Here is a 12,790-nt window from a genome sequence, read left to right on the forward strand (position 1 = left end):
ATCCAGGAAAACTCAATGCATGACCAGAGGACCAGCATGGGTGCCTGGTACCTCTCCTGCCATTCTAGACTAATGGGGTAACCCAATAAGACCATTGGACCTGGGTAGCATATGGTACAAATAACAGTGTGACCCTAAAGGCCATTGCAATACTCAATTTTATATTTCAATCTCATGGATAACATACATTATTCAACATTTGAGTTGCTGCAAAATAGGTGGAAAAAGAAGTATTTATAGAGATGCTCAGTGGTACGCTTAGCCCCTTTCACTGCTTCTAAGCTACCCACAACATGTGGGGTCCCTCAGGGATCCTCGCTGTCCCCCTTGCTTTTCAACTTTTATCTGATACCCTTGATTCAGTCCTTGAAGGAACGTAAAACTATCACCTTTAACTATACGGATGATCTCCAGTTGATCTTCACAATAGACAACTCCCCTGAATCAATTTGGGATTTCCAGGGTACCATGCTTCACATTCGGCAGTGGATGGACCAAAACCATCTGAAGCTGAACCCCGGTAAGACCGAGCTAGTCCTGAACGGGATCAGCCAAATCCTCTGGGGCCCACACTATTGGCCTACAAAACTTGGTGCTCCCCCCATCCCATCCTTCTGGGTAAAAAGCATAGGGGTGATAATCAATAATGATCTATCTCTAAAGACCCAGGTAGGCACGTTGTGTCCTCCTGCTTCTTCCAGCTCCGCAGGATCAGGAAGATCAGTCGCATGTTCACCCACTCAGCCTTGATTCAGGTTGTGATAGCCCTGGTACTGTCACACCTGGACTATGCCGACTCTATATACCTGGGCCTTCCACTCTTCCTCAGCAAACGCCTCCAACTGGTCCAGAACCAGGCGCCCAGATTGATCCGTCAGCAACCACGATGGCAATCTGCCAGACCCCTGCTAAAAAAAACTCCACAGGCTCCCCATCCCCCAACGCACTGCAACCTCCGTTCCGCCAACCTCCAACTCCTGGCCACCCCGCCTTTTAAGCTTCAACGCCAGGGCGGACGCAGGTGTGCGACTCTGGCTCCCAGACTATGGAATTCCCTTCCGTTGGAAATCCGTTCCTGCAACAAACTCCCAAGCTTTAGGAAAATGCTTAAAACATGGCTATTCACACAGGCCCACATGTAACTCCTGCTTGGTCCCGTCACATGTTAGAGCTAGCGCCATGAAACCTCCCGGTGAACGTGCGCTCTACAAGAAATTAATAACATAACATAACATCCAGACTTTTATTGCTATTGACATTTCGACCCGACTGTTGCATGAGGTAAGCTGAACCCTCGCATGCGGGTCTTCATCAGGATGGTGGTGGGGTGTGATGTGTAAATTGTTGTCCCCTGTAGTGCCTGTTTAGCCCCCCCCACACACATTCATGCTCACTTGCGCTCTATCCCTGCTGCATTGGCATACGGCATGGCATAATCTTAGAACGATTGCTTTTCTTTTTATTTCTTAAATATTCTATGATCGGTGCCTTGCATATTCCTGCAGAAACAGCCATTTTACAATGTTTGCCCCAAAAGATGGCAAACCCCCCAAAAAATTGTCAAAGCCAATAGGTGTGTGCCCTGTGTCACAGACTAGACCTATTGGCTTTGCCATTGCAAGTTTTCATCTGAGGCTGTTACAAGTGTACAGTTAAATTTTTCGTTAACCTTTTTATTAAATCCCCAAAGAACTATTCTCGTTGTACTGTGCAAGGCTTAATTGTTAAACTAAATGTCCTTGTTCAAGGAGTACATTTTAAGTGTTTTTTGCTTCCAAAATAGTATTTCATGGAAGAGTCTGACCATTTATGGAAGAAGCACTGCCAGAAAGATTTCAGAAATGAGCATCTTCTGGAATATGAATCATGGCGTGAAATGTATTTAAGACTGTTCAGTGAGAGAGAAGAAAAACTGCAGAAAATCACAAAGGATATAAGCTCAGCCCATTCTGGTAAACCAAAGGGTAAGTAAAAATATTACTTATCTCTTTTCCATAATAAATCTTCATTCTTACATCTGCTTAGGCATTTAATAACAATAAGGTAGTTACAATAATTCATGACTGAAATAAAGTCCTTCTGTTTCTTAATTCCATGCCAACAGTTGCAAGAATATATTTGATCATTATATCTCTAAAGATGATGACTAACAATCACATCTCTGGTATTTGAAATCTGTCCTCCAGTGACTTTCTAGCTTTTTTGAGTCTTATGTTGGTTTTATTATTTGCCTCTTCATTTGTTTTAATTTGAATGAGCGCGCAAAAACCACTGGCTTTTGGTGTATGAATGTGGTTGTATAGTGTAAATCTAGCCCACAGGTGGTGGAGAGCTGAACATGGTGAACAATTATTTGGGAGTAGCTAGTTTCTGAGAGTGGATCTGGACTGTTACTGTGCTTTGATGTAGTGTTTTTAAAGTGGGTTGCATGACAGAAGTACGTATGGCTAAACCACGCGTGCTTCACCAACGCTGTCACAACTACAATTGAGTCTTAACTGTGCATTTATTTACTATGCATGCCTTTACCAAACATGTCTTTAAACTGCATTTAATTGTAAAGGCATGCTTGGTAAAGTTAGATATGTAATAAGGTTCACACCCCAGCACCCCCTGCTCGAAGCCTTTAAAATCGGCCCCCAGCACAGCAAATTTCCCCGTCCTAGCTCTAAACACTACCTCGACTCCCCCCCCCCCCCCCCCCCGCCCTTATCCCTAGCTCTGCTATGCGCCACAACCCAGCACTAAAATCTACCTGACCCCTTCCACCCTAAAACCTGGCCCAGCCCTAAAAACTATGCCGACCTGTGCCCCAGCCTCAAAAACGACCCTGACCCCTAAAACGGCCCCCATTCCAAAAAATGACCCTAACCCCCGGCCCCTGCCCTGAGCCCTAAAATGGTCCTGTCCCTGAAAACTTCGCCTTCGCTCCTGCCATGAGCCCTTAAACTACCCCTGCTAAAAACTACCCTCTTGAAAACGACCCCCTTCCCCTCCAAGCCCCTCTTAACAAGTTGCAATCCCCTCCCAAGTCCAATCCTTCATCTCTCCGATCTACCTTCTGGTCTTTCCAACTAGACCACTGACTGACTTAAACACGCAAATGTGCCCGGAAAGGGGGTCCCGCCACTTGCCGCAACTGCCAGCCTTCCCTGAACCCTATGCAGCCCAGCGAGACTATGGGTCCTTGAGGCAGAAACAAAGCTCAACCCTCACGTAGTAACCCCGCCTGCCCCTTCTTCTGGACGCAGCTCCTAGCCACTGGCTCTTCAGCCGTTGCGGAGACTCCGACCCCCAGAGATGCACCGGGGGACTCCGAAGCTGTAGCCCTGCTCCGAACAGAGACTATGCTGTACTGTGGCTGTGGTACCGACGACAGTGCAGCTTGCTCCCCAGAGGGCCCGAGCGTCTCTATGCCACCCGCCGGCTGACGTCCTCAGCTGCCACAATCCAGCGAGGCCCTGGACTTGGGTGCACACAAAGGAGAGTCCTAATGTAGGTAGGTTTGGGCTCCTCCCCTACCCTACACCTCATTGCCTCCCCTCCGCTGTGCAGATGAATGGGAACACGAATACAGGGTTCACGCGGGCAGTAGAGGGAGGACTATGGCCCGCTCTCATTGCAACACTGTAACACCCTCCCGCAACAAATCACCCGGACAGGTGCGGGTGCATCCATGGTACAGTGGGGCTCATCGAGCACCAGGCCCCCAGTATCCCACCCACCGCGCCTCCTGAAGAACCTCGATAGCGGCAACTCTACCCATTTCGGCTGTGGCAGGTCCTACCCAGACATCCATTGCTCCACTACCTGCACTTGCAAGGGCCCAAAGGAACCGGATCCTCTCCTGCCCACACAGCAAACCACCAAGGGATTGGCGTACCTTACCCTGCGAGAGTTGAGTAGCCGGATTGGAACCACTCTCCGGCATTCTCAAGCCCCCCCCCCCCCCCCTTTGAATGCTGCAGGAGACCTCTACACGCATCTCTCAGGGCCCCCACTACACCACGCTCTCCTGCAGCCCCACACCCCACGGCCTGCCTGCAAGGAGGGCAGTGCAACAGACCTGGGGACATATGGGGCAACCAAGCACTCTTCATAACTAATCAATCCACATATTAACACAGCTCATCTGAATCCTCAGCAGCAGACACCCTAGCCAAGGAAGCTAGCCGATGATTGGACAGCTCACAGCTATAAAGACTTGCTGGAAAGGAGTACTTACTCAGCGCAACCTCCCTTAAGGTCCTAGCACTGCCTCTGGATCTCTACACATAGGACGTTGAGACTCTGCAGTAGCCCGGGACCTGCAGACTCTCTGCCAGCTATAACCTCTGGACCATTCAGGGACGCTCACCCCCTCTTCCACACACCCCATAGTCACTGGAGGACATACCAGCACCACCAACCTACCGTCCAACAATGGAGAGTGCAGATCAGCAGACACCATCTTGAACACTGTTCACTTCTGGGGACCGGACCTGCACTGAGTGTGAGTGAAGTACTCTACTATGCTCACGAACGAATGCCAGCTGGCAAAGCCTCTGGAAAAAACGCACAACCGCTCCTCTTCATGGAAGCTCTTAAACAGCCGTGCACCATGGCTGCAGCAAAGGGGCCTACCCCACCCCAGCCTCTTACAAACACCGCCCAGGACAATACCATGGAACGCATCCTACAGGAGATCTCAGCGGTAGGCCTCTGCCTGGAAGGCATGGACGCCAACATATCTATTCAGGCGGAGTAAACAAAGTTAAGACTGGGCATTGCAGGATTCCAGACCCGTGGAGACGGACTGGACCAGAAAATGACAGTGATAGAGGGCCTTCTAGACAATGTGCTGGACAGAGACCGGGAACTTCTTTTCCTCCGCAGCAAGTTGATTGACCTGGAGGACCGCAGCAGAAGGGACACCGTCTGTTTTTTGGGATTTCTGGAAGCGATAGAGGGCCCTAATGTTAAAACCTTCCTCAGAGACCCTCTCCCAAAACTCACAGGCATTTCTTTTAATCCTCTGATAGAGATACAATGTGCTCATCGCATTGGACCCCTACGAAAGGATACTGCCGCTCACCCCTTGCCTCTCCTTGCCTTTTTTTTTTGCAAGCATGACAACTACTTTCCTTGGCACACTCTCGGGGCCCGTTCATGTATGAGAGCCACGAAATACACATAGCAGCAGACTTTTCCAGAGAGACCAATGACCACCATGAGGCCTTCCTCTCATTTTGTCCCCCCTGCACCAAATGGATTTCAAGTATGGCCTTTTTGAACCTGCACGGTTCCGGATCACCAAAGATGGCATGTGCAAAGACTTCTGCGACCCGGAAGATCTGCACCTCTTCTTGGACAGTTTACAGGGGCAGGACATGGACGCCTCTTGCATGCCCTCTTAGACAGCCCACAATACAGCGCCTCTCCCCCTCACCCCTCCCCCCAGTCAGGCGGACAGTGGAGGACCAACAGCAGGTCCAGACATCGAGGCAGAGACCCTGATAGGGCAGCCCGTGCCCATGGAGATAAAGTGCAGGCCTCTATTCAATAGCTGAACTCACACAGGATCAGGACCAAGACAAATCTTGATTCCCCCTGAAACCCAGCTCCACAACGGAGTGATCGCCAAGAAACTTGTGCTGCTGCCTGGTAACTGGTACGACTGGGCCCACCGATGTGAGGCCGAGAGGAGCAATGCACTTCGGACAGCCGAGTATGATGCAATCAGCCTTGAACACCATTATAAATGAATGTATTGCTTATTGACAAGCCTCTGCCAGTTATTGTTTTCACTGTATTCTTTGTACGATTCTTATTACATGCTACCAGTTTTTCCCTCCTTCCACCCCCATCCTTTTTCTCAGGGGATACCACCATTCAGCATGTTAGGCCTAGAGCTATAACACAAGGGGTGCCGAACTGCCATCCCTTCCCCCCCCCCCCACACCCCTCATCCCCCCTTTTCTTAGACACACACGTAACCACTATTTACTCCTAACAAATGCACCCCACCCCTTACCGGCAAACTGGATTCTCCACTCCGCCTCCTATCTCAGGGCTCCTGCACCACTGGAGAGCTAGGAAGTTATCCATTTCTCCACCCTATCACACCCGCCAATTCAGCCTTACACACCAAGTTCTACGCGCAATGCATAAGGCCTGGCTGCACGTGCACCACCTACTCGGGATTGACCCACGACTACATAAAAAAGACTCCCCTATTGTGCAATGATGGCATACGCATCAACGGCCAGACTCTCTTGGACTCAATGGAGGGAAGCGGGCATCCACACATTAGACCAGCTACTACTTAATGGATAGCTCAAACCATTTGATCAGCTGAGAGAAGAATTCGGCCTACACCAGAGACCAATCTGGTGCCATGTACAACTACAGCAATGTTTGAAGATCTGCTTGGGCCCCGTCCCTGCAGCCCTCGCCTGTAGTATGACTCTCTGAACGTGTGGCGATGTGATGTCAGGATTATACGGCACACACTCCTTCCACCTCTTCTCACAGCCCCTCTCATGAGCCCTGCGTGCTAAATGGCATGCCCGCTTGCAGACCCCTTACAAAGATGATGAATAGGCAAACGAACTAGAAGCTCTAGATGGGTGCACAAGAGAGGCTCGCCTTAAGTTCTGCCTCTTTGACGCTACACGACTGGCACTGGACACCAACTGAACAGGGCAGGTCTTCTCTCCCATGCAAATTGCTGCAGATGCACGAATAGCCACTGTGACATCAGACATAATTTGTGAATGCCCTTTGATCCAACCCTTCTGGTCACAAGTTAGTTCAGTCTTGAGCTCCTCCATGCCTTTACACTAACCACTTACCGCTTAAGCTATCCTCCACAACGCACAAAACGCACCAGATCTCTCTCGCCCATAACGGTGCCTCCTTCATGCAGCCCTGGCCACAGCCAAGATGTGTACTCTCTGCCAATGGAAATCGCCTGTACCCCCATCGCAGGAGTCCTGCCTGGTGGCCATGATGCAAATTGCCTCACACAAAGTTGTCATTTATAAACTGCAGAACCGGACTGAATATTCATTCAGATGTGGGCACCTTTCCTCCATGACCAGACCACTGGCAGGCACCCAGCCCCAGGCCTCCCACCCCCTGAATCGCATCAGACTGAACTGACTTATACAACCGACTGCTGTTACAATCCGGAATGCCCACCTCCCTCCCCTCCTCCCCCATCCACATTTATTCCCTATGAAATGTCGCTCTCTGCTCCCCCTTACTTACCTCCCTTACCACTACACCCTCTTTCCCTCCCCCACCTACGTCCCCTCCTCCCCCACCTACGTCCCCTCCTCCCCCACCTACGTCTCCTCCTCCCCCACCTACATCTCCTCCCCCACTTATGTCTCCTCCTCCCCCCAACCTTACCTCCCTCCATCTCTCCCCCCCACCCTCACCTCCCTCCGTCTCCCCCTTACGCCTCTACAAACCCATGTATCACCTCGTCCTTCCTTGTCCCCCTCCTTCCCTTTCCCCTCCAGCCCGACCCCCTTCTCTTCTCCCTTTTATTTTTTACCTTCCTTCTCCACTAACTCCCCCCTCCCATAAACCATTCTCCCCCTCCCATAAACCCTTCTCCACCCCTCCCCCCAGGACACTTAAGGCTCATAGAACGACATGACCTCTTCCCCACCACACCAAAAGTGACTAAGACCCCCAGCCCCGTTTTTTCTCCTCTATATACCTCTTACCATAGCATCATCCACCCCCTCAGCGATATGTGGATATATCACTGCAAGCAGGAACGGAGGGCCTCTTTCTTTCTCTCCATTTTCCACCACGACACTAGTCTCTGCTGTATCTGCTGCCAGCGCTGTCCGACCCTGGGCGTCCTACTTTATTGCCTCACCACCCCTTAATGCAGGTGACGCCTCCCATTTGGGTGTTCACCTCCACCTACCCCACCCAACACCCCTGACCCGACAGTCACCCCCGGACGCAATGTATGGGGGTCAGTCCTATGCCAGAGACACAAACCCCTACTGCCCTTCCCTTCCAGAGTTGTTATTTTTGGTCTTTAGGTCTACTCAAGAGCATCTGTTAGGACCTCCCAGTAGTCTTCGTATTGTGTCCCTTACCCTGCTTCCTGTGAACGCTTCCCTTCCCCCCTACTCCTTTCTGAAAACTATGCATCATATCAACCTCTTTACTACTGTACGAAGTTGACACTTCTAGTTATTGAATGACAATTGCCCATGGTGTATGTGCCTCCTTCACTTAATAAAAAATAACTGCAACAAAACAAAATCCGATGCCACTCGGGATGGAAGTTAAAAGGTGCAATAATTATCTCCTGAGGCATTACATACAGAATCGATATTTAACACACCAAATTGTGCACCCTTTTCACGCCCCCCTGATGAATTTCGGCATGTTTTTGGCCTGCGGTAATTTAGAATAGATAATTATAAAAGATAATTATCAAGCACCTTGTAATTTCGTATCCCTGCGCAAACATGTTTGCACAAAAGGATCGGAATTTAGCCCAGCACTTGTAATCCGGTCCTGAATATGAACGTCAGTGTATTCACAAATTTAGAAGGCTGTGTGCCTTGTAAGCAATACAGACTACAAGGACATAGTGATAGTAGGAAAGTTGAAGGTTCCCCTTCAGGTTGTTTTGTTGGTTGATGTAATACCTTGCCTGTAGAGTACTCCTGGAACACCGCACATGGCTGAGGTAAAGCTGGACAAATCCACATTTGTATCCTGCCATTAATGGACTTTTTTGGTGCACAAAGGGGCTAAAGTTAAATTGACCACCTACCTGGACAATACAGTCACCAGATGGGCTCCGTCTCTGCTTACCCATACTCTGCAGCCTTGTCTTTTGAGCTTTGCCTTGACCTGTTTGGAGCCAACAGATCCTCTGCTTAGGTTGTCGGTACATTCTCCACCAGTAGGTGCTGCTCCCGACCTACCCTCCAGCGCTGAGCATGCGCTCTGCACTGTTGGAATTTTGTTTTTTGTATCACTCCTTATGATTGGCTTTGGAAGGTACACTCCCATACAGTTCAATTACTTTAATGTTACTTTGAACATTCAAATGAATTATATTGTTGGTGAACATTTGCTGCACCTTGAACCATCTTAATTTGCAGGAGTGCCATGTTTTTACAAGTCCCCTTGTGCTTGTAAATACGGCCGAGATAAAACTTTCACAGACCTCCTGAGAAGCACCTGTATGAACCAACTTACAAATATGAATGAAACAGACACACAGGCTGTGACAAACGCACCCACCATGACCTGCCTAGAGATAATGTGGATCGCGTAGCAATCCCTCCTGTCAGAGACTGCGTTATTATATAGATTAGTGAGCTCTTGAGCCCATTTCCCAAAAAGATGGACTCACGAGAAATTCAAACTCTGTATTTTTTAAAATACTTAATTTCGTGTAAAAGCCTCGTGCTAGTGCAAGTTATACGAATGAGCTTTATAGCAGAAATAAAAATAATGGTGAAAGTAATAATGTGATGCCTGTAAATATGAGGGGAAAAATGGAGATCCGTAAGTTAAATGGAATCAATCTGTATTAGAATCATTCCCTTCCTAGACTCCGGCTAATGTATATTTTAGCATTCAAATGCCATATAAATGAGTTTCCTAGATGGCCTCTTTACACACATACCATTCTATCGTATCCTTTCTCAGTCTGCAGAGCCAGGTCCATTCCAGCCTTAGTTTTATTCTGTTTACTTGAGAAGGCGTCTGATAGCACCAGCTCGTTTCATGGCCTGACTGACGATCAAGCAGATTGCTTGCAGGTTTCAAGCTCCGATGGAAATCTGAAGATATTCCCTCCCTTTAAAATCTGGGCATTCAATTTAAGATCAATTTTTGTGAATTATGAGACAAACGCCTTAAGATGTAATGTGTGAATTTCTTCTGCATATGTACTGTACTTAATAAAGTATCCCAATAATTAACATAGAATGAACTATTAATGCAGTGTCAACCTATATCAAAGAAACCTACCATATAATAAAAAAAATGAAATGAGCACAATCATGCATTTCTGATTAATAAATTACTGCTATGAGGGACAGTAAGGCAGGAAAAAATGGTAAGCAAATGAAACCCCTTTGATAGGGCTACAATTTTAGTGAATCTGTATGTTCGCTCTAAAAACAATATTTATGGATGCATATCAAATCAAACATACTTTGATAAGCGACTAAGCCAGATAATAGCCTCCAACCTAATTTAACTATGTAGCATGGTGTAAAAACGAAAACGGATGGAGAACCTGAAATTGGTGACTTACTGAAAGGTGAGATTTCCAGATTTGCAGTGCGAAATACCTCATCCAAGACCGGAGACAGTGACATGTGACAAATCATGCTGGTTCTGGACGAAGCAAGAGACCGGAGGGGCTGGTAGCCTTGAAGTAATGCCTGGAGATGCCATTTTTATGACTGAAAAATTAAAATGTTGCTGGCACAGGTAAATAAAGCATCAGATTCAGCATTGAAGCTAGAACCAATGTTGGAGTGGCTGCGATAGTCTCATGAGAGACAGTGAAGAGCGACCGTGGCTATCCCTCATAGGTCAATTGTGGCACCTGTGTGAGTACCCAGGGTGACTCAAAACAAACACGTAGAGGAGTTTCTGTAGCACTGCAGTATGCTTGGTGAAGCACTAATGGTTGAATCAGATCCCAGCGATCCACAGGAAGCAAGACTCATTGTTCCAAATGACTGCCAAAGCATGAAAGCACAGAGAGGGCTCGCCCGAAGGCAGTGGAAGTCTACGAAAGAATAGAGTGCATACTTTGCTCACGCTGGGAAGCAGATATGCCCCCAAGAAGAAAGCCGCAGGTTGAAAACCGTGCACTTGACTCGGATATGGCATGCTGTAATTCATGTTGATCATGTTGGAATGAGGATTGGCACGGCAAAACCGACAGCAGTGAAGATCGTTCCACCAAACAAGTGCAAAAACAGTACATTCAAAAAGGCTTGTATGGTTCCAAAAAGGCAGTCAAAAACCTGGAAACGTTTGTTTTTAAAGTGATTGAAACACTAATTGTTAGTTTCTGACTAATTATTGATCTCATTGGTGCTGTATTCCAGGCCTCTGAGTGTTGTAAAAACGCTGTATCGCTGCTGCAAAATACACTCCTTAGAAATCCAGAGTTTCTGTTTCTGAGGTCAAACACATCTTTTATGTTAGAATAGTGAGCAACTTATTGAAATGAGCAAATTTAATTTTTATTAGAACGACCTTTGGCCAAATAGCAATATTAGAAGTCCTCCAATGAGAAGATTACCGTGTAACAGCATTTTACTATTCTCCGAACTGTTAAGAGATCAACGGGCCCAGGAATCAAACCACAGCACGAAATGTCAGTGAGAAAAATATAGCTACCATTGTTTTAAGAGAATTAAAGGAATGACCGGAGCGGAGGCCGTCCAGTTGGGCAGTAGATTACAAGCAATGCTAGGGTTAAATGGTCTAAAATTCCTTAAAGGATTAGTTCAAGAAAATGTGCTAATGAAAATGGGATTTGCATGCCAAGACTTTTGAAGAAATGTGTTATGAATACGTTTATACTACGCCAGAGATGGCTGTTTCTGATAGCATGGAAATGAAAGGTAGTGATTGCAGTGTTGTGTAAATGACGGAATTCTTTTGGGTCCTGATGGACTTGATAGACCTGTGATATCAGCGATGGAGGGTAATGAAGTGAATGCAGGTTTAGAACATTGAGTTCTTGCATACACGCTAAAGAATAAAGCGTTTATAACTACTCTCCATGTATTGAATAGTCATTGGGAAGTACCCGGGATGGGTAGGACGCTTCATCTGGGCACGAGTAGGGGAAAAGTAACCTGTAGATCGACAGCGCTCGCCCAGAGAGTTTGCCAAGTTCCAGCAAACTGCTTGTGCATGGCACGTGTGCCGCAGTCAAAGTGCAGAAACAGCGCTGGCACCTGGGGAGTCTCAGCGCAACACCAGTATGTGTAAAGGTTGTGCAAATAAAGAAAGCACCATTGAAAATATGTCTATCGTTGGCAAAGTATCGAATGAAAAGGACGCAGCCAGAGGTACGGTGCAGGTTTGCCAATTAATGATGTATGTCATACTGACTCATGACGCTAAAGGCGGTTGACGACCGGTCTTGAAGACAGTCTATTTTGACAATCCAGTGCAAGTTAAACTATAATCAGATGTGCTATGAAGCAAAGATCAACCAGGTTGCAACGAAGGGCAATTTAAGCGCAAAGCCAATTGAATATCATAACGTTATCTGCTTATCAATCAGTTAAATACGATAAGACTTGTTTAAGTGATCACACCACTGTCTGCTATGGAATGGCCCTAAAGAGAGGGCAGGGCGTTGTGCATGTGGAGCTGTCCATTAAGGAGGGGACCACCACCAAAAGCTACTAAGTGGGTCCTCAGAAAAACTCAACAGATCTCCATCAAAATAAAGAGCTCCATTGGAAAGTAAGAGAGAGGCCAAAGCTCCTCCAACTGCTGAGGTTGACCCTATAGCCTGCATGTCACAAGGCTCTAGAGATAGTTTGCTTGAGCACGTTCATCAAGAAGTGGCAGAGAGACCACTGTTGTCAGCCAATGGTTACACTGCTGCTGCTGCATTCTTAAAACCGCCCTCATTTGATATTGTAAACAATATTGGCAATGGCTGGACTGCTGGGATAGAGACGTTTGAGGATTTTGTGAATGCAATCGATGAAACAGATGACAAAGATTAACAAGTATCTGAAGGACATGGCTGGTGAAAGTGTAAAAGAGG

The 12,790-nt window shown here is 47.4% G+C and overlaps 1 protein-coding gene across 1 annotated transcript in view; it reads left to right on the forward strand.

Moving 5' to 3' along the window:
- LOC146817266 (elongin-A-like) overlaps positions 1-12,790 on the forward strand; it is a 522,392-nt gene that overhangs the window by 429,600 nt on the left and 80,002 nt on the right. Inside the window, exon 8 of the mRNA XM_085610852.1 lies at positions 1,784-1,964. Coding sequence (XP_085466978.1) covers positions 1,784-1,964 — 181 coding nt within the window. The remainder of the gene's footprint in view (positions 1-1,783; positions 1,965-12,790) is intronic.

This window comes from Triturus cristatus, chromosome 6 (assembly GCF_964204655.1).
Source record: "Triturus cristatus chromosome 6, aTriCri1.1, whole genome shotgun sequence".
NCBI lineage: Eukaryota > Metazoa > Chordata > Amphibia > Caudata > Salamandridae > Triturus > Triturus cristatus.